The 17,894-nt window shown below is 37.5% G+C and overlaps 1 protein-coding gene across 6 annotated transcripts in view; it reads left to right on the top strand.

Moving 5' to 3' along the window:
• The window catches only part of dlgap1a (discs, large (Drosophila) homolog-associated protein 1a), a 124,565-nt gene that overhangs the window by 102,158 nt on the left and 4,513 nt on the right, over positions 1 to 17,894 (top strand). For all 6 annotated transcript variants that reach the window (XM_055202060.2, XM_055202061.2, XM_055202059.2 and 3 more), the window contains 4 exons: positions 10,618 to 11,021; positions 11,496 to 11,572; positions 14,324 to 14,742; positions 15,058 to 15,149. In XM_055202060.2, the coding sequence (XP_055058035.1) occupies positions 10,618 to 11,021; positions 11,496 to 11,572; positions 14,324 to 14,742; positions 15,058 to 15,149 (992 nt within the window). The remainder of the gene's footprint in view (positions 1 to 10,617; positions 11,022 to 11,495; positions 11,573 to 14,323; positions 14,743 to 15,057; positions 15,150 to 17,894) is intronic.

Below are 17,894 nucleotides of genomic sequence, written 5' to 3'. Positions count from 1 at the left end.
TTTCACACGTACAACAGTAGGAAGCATCGTTTGTCAGTAGAAGCTGCGACAATGCTGCCACATTATTCCACAGTTTCAGACTGAAGAGAAGCTGCTTTGGATGGCTTTGTCAGCTTCTTGTTATCTGCCTCGGCTGAAGCAATTATTTTCCATTCCTTCCCTTTTTATTTCATTTGTCATTACAGTTATTTCTTTGCTGACAAAGTGATTGGGAGATGATTTGCAGCACAAATACCTGTGCATATTTACAGTAAAGGTCGTTTCTCGTAATCTAAGGCCTTTCCTAAAGTTGAAGTGTTAAAGATGTTAAAATGTCCTAACTAAGCCAGGTATATAGAGATGAGTGCAAGGCCGTGTACTGTTTATTCACATGGCGTCTGAAAACGCAGACTGGCAGCGTTGTTCCCAGCTGAACGCTATGGTAGTTGTTACTTCTGTTTTGTTTATCAGTCATTGTATGATGTGCTGGTTGCTTCTCCACTGTGATTGAACATAAAAAGCAATGGCGGCCGGTGACTTCTTTTTATCGAGGGCGCTCGATGCGCATTTCGTCACAATGTATGTAGCCTGTCATGTGTGTGGTTCCTTTTTTCAAAATATGTGTTCTGCGCGTCAGGTTATCCTATGTGCATCACGTGTCTTGTCAAAGTAAGTGCCTGCTTCAGACACGTCTAAAGGGTTTATGATAAAAGAGACGTTCCCGTTTGCCGGATACTCACATAATCTCATGCGTAATCAGAGTATATGAACATTTGAGGCATATGAACATTTTGAAAAACTGTCTCTGTGCTATCAAAACATTACATAGAAACAACAGTTTGAAAATCCGCCCAACGTAAACACGTCAGTTTCGCAAAAAACTGAATATGTCTGCACGGCACCATTGCGTTTTTGCAGTGACTTATTGCGAAAAAAGACAATTACACTTTAGTTGTATAACACAATGCAGTCATTTCAAAACAGTTTTTATCGGCATTTATAAAATACTGCTTACGTTATTATGTTTAAGTCTTTAATGGAAAGCAGGCTATTGACTGTGTGAGTTTATGCAGTAGCAGTCAACTAAGTAAGTAGATTTATGTATTGAGTTTAACCTTTTATTCAGACTGTAATAATCTGTAGGTCATTCTCATAACTCATCTTCACTTTGGTGGCCGGCCGGACACAGTTGCTGTACCATCATTACATAAATAATACCCGTCACCATCGCTCTTTGTACTGTTATGTAACTTTATTCAGGATTGAGGTCACACGAGGCGGCCAAGCAAACCAGAATAGTGTGCAAGTGTTTGGGACGCATAGTAGTAGTGCGTAGCACTTGATCTTTCCTCTCATATGGCTATGAGTATTGTGTGTTGTTGTGTGTCAGACAGCTTGTGTTAATTGCCTCTCAAGGGTCAGAATGACAGCTGGTTCTCTCCTTTTCGTTCAAGGTCTCATCTGGGAAGACTTAGACTACATTGTGGCAGCATTAGACATGGAAATGAAACTAATGGCGCTTTTCCATTGCATAGTACGGCTCAATTTTGGGGGGTTTCCACTGTGTACAGTACTTAGTACCTGATACTTTTTGTGGAGAATCTTCACTGAAAGTGATGAGATGCTGGGCTTAAATTGAAACCGTATCATTCATCTTTTTCTATGAGCTCAGGGTCAGTACATACAATAGATCTGCTATCAGTGACAGTAGGTCAAAACAAAAAGCACAGTTTTATCCTCTTTCACACAGTTTGTAAATGAAGTTTGCTACTGTTGTGTCACTTTGTGTAAGGGTGTTTGCCAAATGTCCTGCCTAAAGTCTTAGCATTAACTTCATTAATTCAGATACTGTATATTCTAAAGTGTTAAACACATTTTTATTTTAGACATCTGTTTCTATAAATTAGCATAAATATGAAATTACATTCAAGTTAAATGCATAAACATTTGAAAAGTGTGAAAAACAAGTTTCATAGCACACAGGCTGAGGATACTGCATTGACGTGAACAGCGCCTGTATGTGTGGGTGTGTGTACACTGCAAATTATCAGAAGTGCTTACTCAGCCCATCTTTTCCCTTTAGATTTACATTTTAGTCATTTGGCTGATAAGTTATAGTACAGGTGTAAAATAGAGCAAATAGAAAGGGAAATGCTGTACAGTGTTGCAGACTGAATGGGTGGGGTTTCTCAATGCAGGACAGTTCAGGGCAAATGTAAAAAAAAATGGATCTGTTAGGAAAGGGGCCATTCAGGGATTTGCAGCTGCAGCCCCTCGGCCCAACCCAATTCTCTCAAGTCTTTGCAAGCAGTTTAATTTGACCTATCGTTCATAATTAACCAGCACAAACAGAAATTATAGGAATTGGTAAGTCTGATAAAAGACAAGAAAAATTCATAAAAAAAATCTTTTTATATATTAAAAAAAATACAAAAAGTGTACCCAGGTGAAAACGTAGTACACTCTCATAATGTACTTAAACTACTCTATTTTCGGGAGCAAATTTTTTACAAAAAAAAAAATGTTTTAGTACTTATTAAGATATTCCTAGGAACATCCAAGTCTACTTATTTGTGCTATTTTGAAACACTATGAATATGAATCTGTTTTTAACATACGAGGCGCTATTTTAATGATTAAACCGCATTGTCTAAAGCGCACAGCGCACGGTCTAAACTGGTGTGTCGGATTCCACTTTAGCTAATTTAACGACGGGAAAAAATTTTGTGCGCCAAGCGCATGGTCTAAAAGGGTTGTTCCTATTTTCGTAATAAGTAATGGGTGTGTTTTGGGCGAAACGTGCAATAAACCAATGAAAGTCTTAGCCCTCATCCCCTTTAAAAGACACTTGCGCTGGCGCCATGCTGATTCCCTATTTAGATGGTGGAATTTGTAAACTTAAAAAATAAGCGGAGAAGAAGACCACCAGTTTAAGATTGATGTTAAAAATGTGTGTTGTTTTCATTTGTATTGAAATTGTTCTTTTTTGGTATTAAAAGTTGTTTTCTTTCAGTCATGGAAGTAAAATTAGCAGGCTTTTAATTGCTTTAAATGTATTGATAGCCTACAATCATCGGTGTTATCTCAAAAAATAATTTACAAATATGCAAGAAAAAAGGTTTGTACCCTAAAAATACTTTATTTGAAACAAACAAGAGATAAAGAATTTACAAATGTGTGGAGAGCCGTTTCAGCACTCGGACAGCATCATGAGGGTTTTTAAAAAGCATAAAGGTTTTCATCTCACCATATCCACAGGTACAAAGTCATCATATACAATAAATCCGTGAGGTAGCATTAAAAAAAACATTTCAAAATAGATGCAATATTTGCATTTTTTTTTAAAGCAAAACATTCAATACTTACCAGGCTACAGGTGAAGCAGCTTTTTACGCCTTCTATTTTAATCCTAAGTTTTCATATTTAAAAACAGTTGTGTGCTGCACATCCATGTGTGTGATAAGCAAACGCGTGTTGTTGTCCCGTTTGTAGGCGCATGTTGCGCTCATTAAATAACAAAAACAATATTGCGCCATTGACGTAGTTTTAGTTGCCTCAAAATAGCAACGCGCCAACAATGCGCCCGAACACACCTCGTTTTTAGACCAGAACGCCCATTAGCGCAAAATTGGGCGCAAATGCTTTTGCTATTTAAACAACGTTGCGCTAAACGTAAAAAAGATCATTGCGCTATTTTGAAACTAGCAAAAGACACTTGCATTGCACCGGGTGTATGATAGTGCCCATTACCTCTGTGTTAAAAACATTTATTTAGTTACTTTTGTGGTAAAATTGAACCCATATTTCATGCAAAAATGGGATAAAATTTACTAACCGTGGTACCTAAATCATTTTTATTATTTAGATATTTTTTTGAAAGACATTTTAGGAAAAAATTTTTATATTCATGGAATCTTAAAACAGCACAGATAAGTACACCTAAATGTTCTTAAGATTATTTTAAGTAAATGTATGTACACAGTATGTGAAAATAGAGCACTTTAAGTACATTATATACAGTATTGCAGAACTTGCCCTGAGCGTGTATGCCAAACTCCCTGTGTGAGAGAGAGAGAGATAATAGGCTACACATTTCAGCTTATGAATGGTGTTTTGTGTTGTGTTTGTTGCACATTTTATGTCTTGATCTTGACCTAACTTCTTTCATTAATTTCAGGAAGCCTCTGTAGTGCTTTCTTTAGTTTCATGTAAGCTTATGGTTGCAAAGCAGTTGGTGAGTTTTTGACCGAATCAATAATAATTTAGCACAAATTTGGCTATATTCTCCAACATCAGCTCTCACTGTCTTGGATCGATTTTGTCCAGGAACCGTAAAATCAAAATGATTAAAAATGAGTTATATCTACCGCATTCATCGGATCTTGCTCTTCATCTCCATGCGCATAGTAACGAACGAAGGAACGTGCTTGCAGGGGGGTCAAGTAACTTAACCAGAAACAATAATTTCTAATTTCTCTGTCAAATAAAGTTCCTGTAAGATATACATTAGCAATAGTAACTGTAAAAATAATTGCCTTTAGGATTGTCTGTTGGAGTACAATAATTGCCTGTGGGATTGTAGGATTGATGTATGAATTGACCAAACAGAAACAACTGGGCTGCTGCTGCTGTTGATTTATTTATTTTTTGTTATTTGCTAGGGGTGTCACGGTTCTCCAAATCCTCGATTCGATTACATTTTCGATTCTAAGGTCACGGTTTGATTCTCGATTTTAAAAAATTTTTTGAAAGCAAAAAAAATGTTATGCCATTTTTGACTAGACTTTTATGAAATATAATATCTTACCTTGAAACCGGAGATGCCCTGCCATGTTAGTCGTGCTGCCAGTGGAAAAATATGATACATGCACATACCTGATAAAACGAAACTTCCTGTCAGATGAACGTTTCTGTCAATAAAATACCTTAAAAACGCGCTTTTATTACCATCAGATGAGATTTTGAGACTGTACCCCAATAAGTCATGTTTAAATGCTGTTTTCATAACTCTTAAGCAACTGAAATAAGTTGTTGTGAAACTTAAATCGTGACACCCTTATTACTTGCTATTCTTTGGTACTGTATAGCTCAATGTATACATATTGTAATGCACTGTTATGTGCTTTGGATAAAAACGTCTGCCAAATACATACATTTCTATACAGTATGTTGAACTGAGTAACTTAGTATCTGGGTGATTCTCACGAAAACTTGGTTTTAAAAATGTCAAGTATGAAAATGTAAAAATTGCTTAAATTTACTTTTTTCCCACCAGACATTGAAAAACAAAGTCTGGAGTAAATGGGAACATTAATTTAAAAACTTTTACTTATCATTTAACACTTTTTGTAACATAATTAAAAAAATTAGTCCTAAAAAATCTCAACAGTCAGAAAACATCAACACTGACATATTTTCAAAATGACATGACAAACCTGAAAGAACATAATTTGGAGATTCTGCACATGCATTTAAAATCAAAGTATTATGCTTCTATGAATTAAATTAACATTTAATAAGCATCTGTTGCGGTAATGATAATCAAAATGTCGTGTAAGCATTCTGACAGGACAATATTTCAAATTAACTGTAAAAAAAATGAACTTACATGGTAGCCATCTTGAAGTAACTGGTCCCTGTGCTTGGTCACTCAAAATCAAACTTTATTAAAATTCTGTATGTGTGCTTAAACTGTTCTCAAAAAGTGTTGCGAAGGATGAGAACATCAGGCATGGACACATCATTTTCCAAATTTTTCTTCATTATTATTATACATGAATATTCAGTAAATATTTTTTCTGTCATCTAAAGTAGTCTAGCAAAACATCCATTTTTTTTCTTAATATTTTTGTGTTAATTTGATTAAATTACAACATAACGCATGTTCAAACACACATTGCGGTAATGAGAATTTCAGCAGAAAATGAGATAAAATTTACAATTATAAATTCTTATGTTGAAATCAAACATTGTGCAAGGTAGAACACAATATTGTGTTAATTCTGATGCTTTTTAATGTTACTATATTATACATTTTAAAGCTAAAATCATTAGTGCCGTGGTGTTTCAATGGTTTCATGAGAATCACCCATCTATTGCTTACACAATACTTTTTGGACCAGTCAAGATTATTGGTGTCAGGACGCTTTTAAAAATAATTGTCGAACACTCCTGTGAGCATCTGTTTTTGTGCGGCAGCAAATACCAAAACAAAGATGCAATCAACAGTCTGGTTGGTAATCACATTAAAACAAGCACGGCTTACAACAATGCAGCTTTCTGTAATCATCTGTATCGCTTCAAACCCAGGTGAACCATAAAGAGAGAAAGCTGATTAGAGAGGGAGGAGGTGAAATTAGAGGAGAGGGATCTGGTGTAACACAAATCTCTAGAGCTGTAACAACATCTGATCTGATCTGCAGGCTGTACACACTGGAGCTCAAGGAGCAGGCCTTTGTCTTGAACTTACAGTACCAGCTATCTTGAGTACAGTGCTTCTTAAAGGCTCAAGTAGATCGAAACAGACAATTTGTTTTGGCTGCAGAGTCATTTAGAGTGTATGAATGAATGTGAGATGGGGAGATTATAACTGTATGTAGCCTACACACTTTGATACTAGTGTAGCTCGGGGGGATATACTGAGATATTCAAACATTTGCTGAGGTTTTACTGGTGTTATAGGTTGGGAAACAAGAACGCCAAAGATAGTGTTATATGCTTCTCTTCACAATGCTGTTTTATCCTACAGATGATACAGATTTAAGTGGGTGAAAAAAGCAAAGAGTACTATGGAGACAGAAATGAGCTTTCTGTCTTGCTCTAACATGCCCCCTTGTGGTCACTTATGTTTAATTGAATACAAAATAAGGACCATTTAGTGGCTTGCTCACCCAAAGTCCTACTCTTTTATCTCTCAACACAGCAGCCTCATGCAGCCATAAATAGATTAGTGAGTTTTTCGTTTAGTCTGGGTTGCGAGGTTTGAAGTAAAATGCTGGAGGTCGTGTGTCTGCACTTCAAGATAACACTTTCAATGTCAACAGATGAGCGGCTGATATGATGGAATTAAATTCTTGTGCAAGTGTGTTAATAACTGCATATTTATCCATGCTCTGTATTACAAGCTTTAAAAAGATTAAATCAAGAATTTAATCTTGATTTAAATTCTTTTTAAAGATGAAGTATTTGAACACCCTGCTATTTTGCAAGTTCTCCCACTTAGAAATCATGGAGGGGTCTGAAATTGTCATCGTAAGTGCATGTCCACTGTGAGAGACATAATCTAAAAAAAAATCCAGAAATCACAATATATGATTTTTTTAACTATTTATTTGTATGATACAGCTGCAAATACATATTTGAACACCTGTCTATCAGCTAGAATTCTGACCCTAAAAGACCTGTTAGTCTGCCTTCAAAATGTACACCTCCACTCCATTTATTATCCTAAATTAGATGCAGCTGTTTGAGGTCATTAGCTGCATAAAGACACCTGTCCACCCCATACAATCAGTAAGAATCTAACTAGTAACATGGCCAAGACCAAAGAGCTGTCCAAAGACACTAGAGACAAAATTGTACACCTCCACAAGGCTGGAAAGGGCTACAGGGAAATTGCCAAGCAGCTTGGTGAAAAAAGGTCCACTGTTGGTGCAATCATTAGAAAATGGAAGAAGCTAAACATGACTGGTTAGGTTCCCCATTAAGGAAGGTTCCCCTGCTTAAACCAGCACATGTCCAGGCCCGTCTTAAGTTTGCCAATGACCATTTGGATGATCCAGAGGAGTCATGGGAGAAAGTCATGTGGTCAGATGAGACCAAAATATAACTTTTTGGTCATAATTCCACTAAACATGTTTGGAGAGAAGAATGATGAGTACCATCCCAAGAAAACCACCTCTACTGTGAAGCATGGGGGTGGTAGCATCATGCTTTGGGGGTGTTTTTCTGCACATGGGACAGGGTGACTGCACTGTATTAAGGAGAGGATGACCGGGGTCATCTATTGCGAGATTTTGGGGAACAACCTCCTACTCTCAGTTAGAGCATTGAAGATGGGTCGAGGCTGGGTCTTTCAACATGACAATGACCCGAAGCACACGGCCAGGATAACCAAGGAGTGGCTCTGTAAGAAGCATATCAAGGTTCTGGCGTGGCCTAGCCAGTCTCAAGACCTAAACCCAAAAGAGAATCTTTGGAGGAAGCTCAAACTCCGTGTTTTTCAGCGACAAGCCAGAAACCTGACGATCTGTGTGGAGGAATGGGCCAAAATCCCTCCTGCAGTGTGTGCAAACCTGCTGAAAAACTACAGGAAACGTTTGACCTCTGTAATTGCAAACAAAGGCTACTGTACCAAATATTAACATTGACTTTCTCAGGTGTTCAAATACTTATTTGCAGCTGTATCAAATAGTTAAAAAATCATACATTGTGATTTCTGGATTTTTTTTAGATTATGTCTCTCACAGTGGACATCCACCTACGATGACAATTTCAGACCCCTCCATGATTTCTAAGTGGGAGAACTTGCAAAATAGCAGGGTGTTCAAATACTTATTTTCCTCACTGTATCTCTGTAAAGGCAAAGAGAGAAATGCAAATCTGCGTGTGCAATGCATTATAAAAATGCTCACACTACGTAAAAAATTGTCTCTAATTGCAGCCGCATTCAGGATCCCTATGATGATAAAAGTATACAGAAAGATTGATTTATGAGAGCGGCAAATTTAGCGAGTACCGATCGAGTCATTTAATGACATAATCGGCCGATACAGATCGGTGGCCGATCGATCGGATCATCCCTACTAAAAATACTACGGCTAAATTATAATTCCTTTCATAAAAACATAAATACTAGAACAATGTTTATTACATGTTTATTAAACCATTTGTGAAAGGGCTTTGTATCTGTTTTTAAATCATCATCTGTCTCTTATTCCCTGTCTCCAGCACAACATTTGTGGCCCTTAAATGTGCTTAGCTGTGCGTGTTGCAGAAAACTCCCAGTATAACAGAAAGTTTGACTGTTCATTGATGTTATTGGAAGTTAAGGTTGGTCAAAGAAGTCCACAACTTAGTAGTCATCACATCAGTCAACAATACTCTCTGCTTTGCCTCTATCCTGATGCCTTTGAATTACTCATATACGCACATTTTTTAAAGGCAGCCATGATGAATTGGTATTAGCATTACAGTAATTATCCTGATGCTTATAAATAAAATCTCCCCCACGAAGTTCCTCTTAGCTGTTTCCATCCTTGACTTGGCGCTTTGAGACTCCATTAAATTGAAATTAGTGTTTAATGGCTTAAAGTCTGTCAGTGTATGCTTTGAGGCTATCTACTATGCATTCTAGTTTACTTCTTAATGTTAATTACATTTAATTTTTGCCTTTTTTTCATCCTGGAATGCAAAGTAAAATTGTGAATAACTCATGTTGCACCACACAGATTTTTGTCCAATCAAATTCCCTCTAGAAGAACAATGCCCGTCCCCTAAACTGTCAGGTTAAAGGGGATTGGTTATAAGGGTCAATTGCTTGTAACTGAGATTTATACTTCATCTCAAGCTAAATACCTAAGCTTTCCATTGATGGTTACACTGTAAAAAAATTGCTGTAATTATGCAGCTGGTTGCCAGCAACTTACTGTACAAGATAAAGACTGAAAATGTTTCATGTTCATTTAACTTTGAACAAACTGTTGCCAGTAAATAACATAAATGTAAAATCTACAGTAAGTTACTGGCAGCTAGTAATACCCAGAAATACTGTAATTTACAGAAATGTTTTACAGTGCAGGATAGCACAGTATTTTGCTCAGATACAACTATTTGAAAATTTTGGAATATGAGGAATATTGAGGAAAATCACCTTTAAAGTTGTATCCAAATGAAGTCCTTTGCAGCACATTACTAATGGTAAATGTATTTTACATATAAATGCATTTTTTTATATATTTACAGTATGGAATTTACAAAATATCTTCAGGGAACATGATCTTCCTTCAAAGTGGACATATCGTGAAAATCTGACTTTTTCCATGTTTAAGTGCTATAATTAAGTCCCCAGTGCTTTTATCAACCTAGAAAATGTGAAAAAGATCAACACAGTAACTTAGTTTTTGGGAAACCATTCTCTGCAAACATGTGAAAAGAAGTTCACTGAAATTTGGCTCCCTCTGTGATATCAGAAAGGGATAATACCGCCCCTTAAATCTATAATAAATTATCTATATAATATTTTGAGCTAAAACTTCACATATGTACTCTGTGGACACTAATATTTATTTGACATCTTAAAAAGTCTTGTGAAATGTCCCCTTTAATATCCTAATGATTTTTGGCATAAAAAGTAGCATTTTGACCCATAAAATGAATTGTTGGTTATTGCTACAATATATACCAGTGGGACTTATGACTGGTTTGTGGTCTATAGGGTCACATTTGGTACCAATATGTACCTTTCAGGTACTATGAACTCTTTAGTTACAAAAGTTTACTTTTTGAAAGAGTAGCACCCCAGTGACAGCTAGGGACCATTGCTAGGGAGCAAACAATGATTCGTTGTGTAGCTAAATCTTAAAAAAGCACATAAACGCAAAGTGTAAATGACTGTGTCTTGCACTTTTCTCCCAACAGTATCATCATGTATCACAACCTACAAAAAGACTCCCCCGCCAGTACCTCCTCGCACCTCCACCAAGCCCTTCATTTCCATCACAGCCCAGAGCAGCACAGAGTCAGCGCAGGATGCTTACATGGATGGTCCCGGTACACGGGGCGAGCCGGTCCTCCACTCTGGTCTGAGCAATTCAACTGAGAGCATTGACAGCATGAAAGCCCTGACGGCAGCCATTGAGGCAGCCAACGCTCAGATCCACGGTCCTGCCAGTCAGCACGTCAGTAACAGCACCGTCACAATCAGCACTAGTCCCTCCTCTCCGTTGCCTATGCCTCTGCCCGTACCCATACCCATACCAGCTGTTGAAGATCTCCGCAGGGATGTGCTCAGGAAGAGCAGGTGCCTTTCTATTGGCATCCAGGTGAGTGAGAGACAGAAAGTTAGATGTTAACATGGATCATTTGTGCATATGGGCTCAAGATGTCTACACAATGTCCTTTTTTAGCTGGAAAGTGGTGTGTTTATCGCCAGACAAAGACATTTAGTAGCAAATGCAACATTTAACATTCAGAATCCACTTCATGGAGAGTTTTATTAAAACTCAAAGAGAGCTTTTAAATCTGATGCATGTACTTTTAATGCCAAATACTTTTTTTCTGCTCTTTGTTTGAGTGACCCAACTAGTCAAATACAAGAACATTGGCTCAAACAGTGACATAAGTTTATGACAGGACTTTGACGGACCAATTTTATAGGAGGACAGTTTTGGAAACCTGTGGTGATGTGTGGTGATGCTAGTGAAACAGAAATGACAAAATATAATATATAAAAGATCCTGTAATCAGTACAGCATGTACTGTAGGTGGCTGGTTTATAATGAAATGCATTTTAACAGGTGGATGGGCCTGAGGATGAGGAAGAGGACCCATCAAAGTTTCAGTCAGTTGGGGTTCAGGTTGAAGAGGAACATGGGTGAGTCTGGACATCTGTGTGTTTTGTGCAACAGTACAAATAGCAGCCAGGGTCCTGTGCTGATGTGATTTGGGATTGAACTGTCGAACTGGTTTTATCCACTCTATGGATGCATTAAAATCAGGGATTAAGAAACTTTGTATTAGACCATTTCACTTTATTAATCTTGTGGAGAAGGGATTATCCTAGTGTTTTAAATCCGGCGCTGTATGAATCAAAACTGTAAAGGTCGATAGTATTCTTAGGCATTGGTTGTTTTTCTGGTGTGAAAGCAATGGATTTGGCATCCTAAATACCGAATTTTTTTGGTGAAAAAATTCTGATAATTTACAGTGACAAACTCACTTCTTTTTCGAAGGCGCACAATGCGAAGTTCGTCACAACATGTATGTAGCCCGTCATGTGTGTGGTTCCTTTTTTCAAAATATGCGTTCTGCGCGTCGAGAGATCGCGTGTGCAGCAGGCACTTATTTTGACAAAACATGTGATGCACATGGTTCACACACTGCAAAAATGACTTTCTTACTTAGTATTTTTGTCTTGTTTTTAGTAGAAATATCTAAAAATTCTTAAATTAAGATGTATTTTCTTGATGAGCAAAATGACCTAAGATAAGTCTAGTTTATAGACAAAAAATATACAATTTAAGTGAATTTGTGCTTAAAACAAGCAAAATTATTTGCCAGTGGGGTGAGACATTTTTGCTTAAAATAAAGGAACAGTATGTAGGTTTGTGGCCAAAACTGGTATTGCAATCACAAAAATTGTGGCTAAAACTGGTACTACAATCACACAACTAGTGGCCAATACACAAAATGACAACATAATCATCAGTTGAGGGCTGCAACTCCACTTTTTAAATGACAATATCCTGGCAAGACCACTGTTGTCAGTGATATAAGAATTTGAAATTAAAATGATTTCTTAATGTCTAGTGACATATCCGGGCCATTTTATGATTAATTGATATACATTTCTTACATACAGTTCCTTTAAATGTTTAAAGCGTAACTAAACCCCTGGTCAGAGCCTGACTCCACCCACTGGCAATATTTGAAAAATGCAAGAAAAGTGGGCAGATCTCAACGGAGATAGAGGGGACGAACTAAGCTCGTACCAAGTGTGTGGTGAGATCGTAACAAGGGCGTGGTGAGCTTGAACCTGCTTGTCATGAGTTATTTTTTGGACCCAACATCCAATAGGAAAATTCAACTGCAGCAGCCATCGTTCAACCTGAAGAGGGCAGCACTCACACTGCAAAACATTATTTTCAAGAAGAAAAATTCTTAGTATTTTTGTCTTGTTTTCAGTAAAAATATCTAAAAATTCTTAAATTCCCAAGAAAATAAGTCTAGTTTTAAGACCAAAAATATCAAATTTAAGTGATTTTGTGCATAAAACAAGCAAAAAAAATCTGCCAATGCGGTAAGCAAAAAAATCTTGAACATTTTACTTAAACACTAAATTCAATAAATATTCAAGAAACATTTGCTTACCCCATTGGCAGATTTGTTTTATGCACAAAATCACTTAAATTTTATATTTTTGGTCTACAAACTAGACTTCTTTTATTGGGTCGTTTTGCTCATCAAGAAAAAGCATCTTAATTTAAGAATTTTTAGATATTTTACTGAAAACAAGAATTTTTTTCTTAAAAATAATTTTTTTGCAGTGCAGACGTTTTTACACCATATATTGTAGTATTGAAACACTTTATATCCAAAGTCAAAAAACTTACTAAAATCAATAAACAGCATTAATAAAGCAGCATTCTTACAAATCATTAACTAAAAAAAGTTTGTTTAGAGTTTAGTTACGTTTTAAGAAAAATGAAAACTTATTTTTAGATTTTTGTCTCACCCCACTGGCAGATATTTTTGCTTGTTTTAAGCACAAATTCACTTAAATTGTATATTGTTTGTCTATAAACTAGACTTATTTTCTTAGGTCATTTTCCTCATCAAGAAAAATCTTGATTCAAGAATTTTTTGATATTTCTACTAAAAACAAGAAAAAAATACTAAGTATGAAAGTCATTTTTTGCAGTGCGTGATTCAACAAACACATATTTTGAAAACACGAGCAACACACATGACAATCCGAACACATATTCTGAATTTGCGCCACTGAAACCGGTGACCATGATTTCAATGAAATTGAAATTAAAAACTTTACTTTTTAATGGAATATTGTGGTGTTTTTTTTATAAATCACTTATCTGTATGCTTCATTTTTATAATTTTTTTAATTCATGTGCCATATCAAAAAACGGTAACGTCCTACCTGAAATGACCTCTCTTTGTCATAAGGAATGGTGTGAGGGCGGGGCTATTGGAGACTTGTTTCTGCCCCAGGAAAAGATCACAGCCATTAGCTTTGCTATTTAATGTTAATTATGTGCCATAAAAACTGCTGTTAATGAAGTCTGTACCAACAAAGAACATCTGAAATCAGTTACTTACATGGTACAAACTCTGTCTATGCAGACATTGGCACTTGTACAGATTGGCAATACAGAGGAAATCAGTTTGTGTTTTGAGACAAAGCAGTGACTACTGTTAGTGCCAGGTTCTGTTTTTTTTTTTTCAGAATAACATCTCCAGAGTTCTCCAGGTCTTGAATGACTACCAATGTTTGGTGTGCTCATGACAATTAAACAAAACACGGTTCCTTCTTTCAATTCTAATCTTTCATTTCTTTCATTCTTTTCTGTCTTCCCTTGTTTTCTTTCTTTCATGCTCTACATCTCAGTCACCGTCGGTTCACACGTTCTAACAGCGTGACTGCAGCAGTACAGGCCGATCTGGACACGCCAGACTACACACCAGCTGACTCTCCCGTCACAGATTTCCCCTCTTCCGGCTGCATGTCACGGCAATACTCGCGTGACGCCGCCACCTCCACCGTCAGCATACAGGGCTCAGGGAATCACTACCACGCCTGCACCTCAGACGACTATGAAGATGTCGGCTTTGACCCCTCCATCCTGCCCCCGCCTGATCCGTGGATTGACAGCGTAACGGAAGATCACCTAGAGATCGTGGGCCGTTCGGTTTGTCAGCGTGACGGCCGCTGGTTCCTTAAGCTTCTGCAGGCAGAAACGGAGCGCATGGAGGGCTGGTGCAGGCAGATGGAGCAAGATGAAAAGGAAAACAAGCTACCTGATGAGAGTGAGTAACCGAATTTACCTACGTTGCCCCTATCATCTCATGCACAAAATAAAAAGCCATTCAGGCTTCCACTGGACGACCATCTGTAATTAAAACATTATTCAAGTTGTTGTTTCTTCACCACATTGCCCTCAAGTCATCGGTTTAGGGCATCTGCCGCCTGCTGGACACTTTAATAAGCCAAATGTGGGGCTCATATTTTTGCTTTCAAATCTGTTAGGTATTAGAATCAATCTTCAGAGCTCCTGTTAAGTGCAGTTAGTTGCTATGGGTTTATTTAATGCATATGCATTTGTTTGTGTGTGTGTTGTTTAGTCCTCGGGAAGATCCGCAGTGCAGTTGGAAGCGCGCAGCTGCTTATGTCCCAGAAATTCCAGCAGTTTAGGGAGCTGTGTGAAGAAAATCTTGTGAGTACTGCCAACAATTCCAACAGTTATGGAAATGATATGAATAAACATTTGTTTTAGGGATGTTCATACTGACCATTTAACTGTTTACCAAAGGAAACAATTTATAATCGATTAAAGGACAAGTTCAATATTTTACACTTAAAGCCCTGTTTTCAGATTGTTTATTATGAAATAGAACGGTTTTGACTGAAATTTGGACATATGATGCTGGCCGAAGAATTTTCGGTTTCTGTTGTATCACCCACTACCTCTATAATGGCTGCATAGGTGCACTGGAACAATCCTTTCTAAAATGCATTAAACTTTCGTTTACAAAGACGTGAAACTCACCGAGTGGTCAGGGGTGTTCACTGATATGCTCACACAAAAATGGCTGTAAAAGATGCTTTCCAACAGGTGTTTTACCATTTGTTGTAAACTTGTGGATCTATTTTTCCAAACGCCTCACACTCGTATATTCTTCCGTTGAGAGCTTGAATAATAGACACTCCAGCCCAGTTGGTGGCGATAATCCACCTTTGCCAATTGCAAGAATACAAACAATGTTCCCGGCGTGGAGTAAAACCGTACCTCACAGCACATCTAATACAAGTCAATGGAGTTGGACAAAAACTATGATAAAACCTGTTGGAATGCGTCTTTTGCAGCGATTTTTGTGTGAGCATTTCAGTGAACACCCCTGACCACTCGGTGAGTTTCACGTCTTTGTAAACGAAAGTTTAATGCATTTTAGGAAGGATTGTTCCAGTGCACCTATGCAGCCATTGTAGAGGTCGGAGGTGATACAACAAACACCCGAAAATTCTTGGGGCAGCATCATATGTCCAAATTTCAGTCAAAACCGTTCTATATCATTATTAACAATCTGAAAACGGGGCTTTAAGTGTAAAATACCGAACTTGTCTTTTTTTAATATTATCAAATATTACAGATATTTCAATGGTAAGTGGATCCTGATGGAAGGCAAAAAACATCTACATCCACACCCAGGCACTCGAAGGTAAAAAGCCTTTATTTTAAGACAGGACTGTGCAAAAAAACACCAATGCGTTTCAGCCCAAACAGGTCTTCATCAGGCTGCTAGACTCTAGAGCAGTGCTCCCTAGCATGGTGCTTGCGGGCACGGAGTCTGTGAGTTGCCAAAGCACATTCTATTAATATCCTCAATTTTAATATTTATTTATTACATATTTTTTATATAAGCTAGGCTTCTTTTATTTATGTTAACATTTTAAACATTGATAAAATCAAATAAAATAAAACTAACAAGTAAAACAAAAAAGCTTTGAGTAGACTATATAAAAAAGTAGCCCCCCTGACTGTTTTTATCTATTGTGGTAGCCCAAAAAGGTTGGAGACCCCTGCTTTAGAGAGTAAGAATTAGTTAAATAGAAACACCTGTGCACAATTTAAGGATCTCACCACTAGAGGTCTATATAGTAAACTATTCAGCAGTTTATCAAACAATCCAAAACACTTTAACAAACAATCCAAGCATAATAACATAAACCCAAATTTTAAAAATTATATAATTTGACAGCAAAACTATCATGAAAGAAAATAATAAAAGATTATATGAAAAACAAGCTTCCTGCAAAAAGATAAAAAAAATCATAATTTCTCTGTTGATTTTTTAATCCTTTATATATATATATATATATTTTTTTTTTTTTTTCAGGATAAACTGCTGAATAGTTTACTTCTAAGCGACCTCTAGTGGTGAGATCCTAAAATTGTGCACAGGTGTCTCTATTTAACTAATTCTTACTCTCTAAAGCCGTTTCTCAATATGCGTTCTTGTCTGTACTTGTGTTCTTGTGGACTTGTGAAACGTCATCAGTCGCGGCCCAAGTACTGTTCCAATTCAAAGTTCACATCAAGCGCAAGTTCACATAAAATCCCCGGATGTGTTCTTGATCCGCCCATTTTATCGAGGATGCATCGGAGGAGACTTGTGTGGACCATAGACTGTAAAAAAAGATGTACGACGCGACGTCGCCTCCCACCATTGTAATGAATTGAAGCCAAAAATGTCCGACCACGGTCGCCGCCATGTTACGTAAAAACGTCAGTTTGGAGCCGAGGCATGCGCAGAAGGAATCGTCCGTGAAGCCAGAGGCGGAGCCGCGGTATCAAACTTCCGCCCAAACGCTCGCGCGGCCAATTCAACCACTCCAATCATAGCGACACGCCCCGTTTCTATAGCATCAAATTACAAGCTAAAATGAAACTTATCAGAAAAATTAACACTTGAACATATATCAGCGTGATAACAACTACTTGAAAGGACCAAAACCATCTTTCGAAAACTTTTATTGGAAGTGTAAATATTTTTTTTATTTAGAGCAAAGTCCTATTCATTTGAATGGAGAGGGCGGGGTTATGACTTGTACTGCAGCCAGCCAGCAGGGGGCGATCAAAGAGCCAGAGGCTTCACTTTTCAAGGCTTATGAGGCACACCCAGTGTGGACTTATGAGAGTGAAGTTTCCCAGAATGCATTTCGCGTCAGAAGTTCGTTCTTCCGAGTCTGAACTTGCAAGTCCGAACTAGGAAGGACACAAGTCCGAACTTGGCGTACTTGGTATTGAGAAACGGCTTAAGACTTATGCTGCGTCCGAAACAGCCTACTTCCATACTATAAAGTACACGAAAAGCAGTAGGCGAGGCGAGTAGTATGTCCGAATACATAGTATGTGAAAAACAGTATGCGAAAAGGATCCGGATGACCTACTACTTCTGGT

This window comes from Misgurnus anguillicaudatus, chromosome 2 (assembly GCF_027580225.2).
Source record: "Misgurnus anguillicaudatus chromosome 2, ASM2758022v2, whole genome shotgun sequence".
NCBI lineage: Eukaryota > Metazoa > Chordata > Actinopteri > Cypriniformes > Cobitidae > Misgurnus > Misgurnus anguillicaudatus.
The sequence above is the reverse complement of the archived record's forward strand: the minus strand, read 5'-3'. Positions and strand labels throughout refer to the sequence as shown.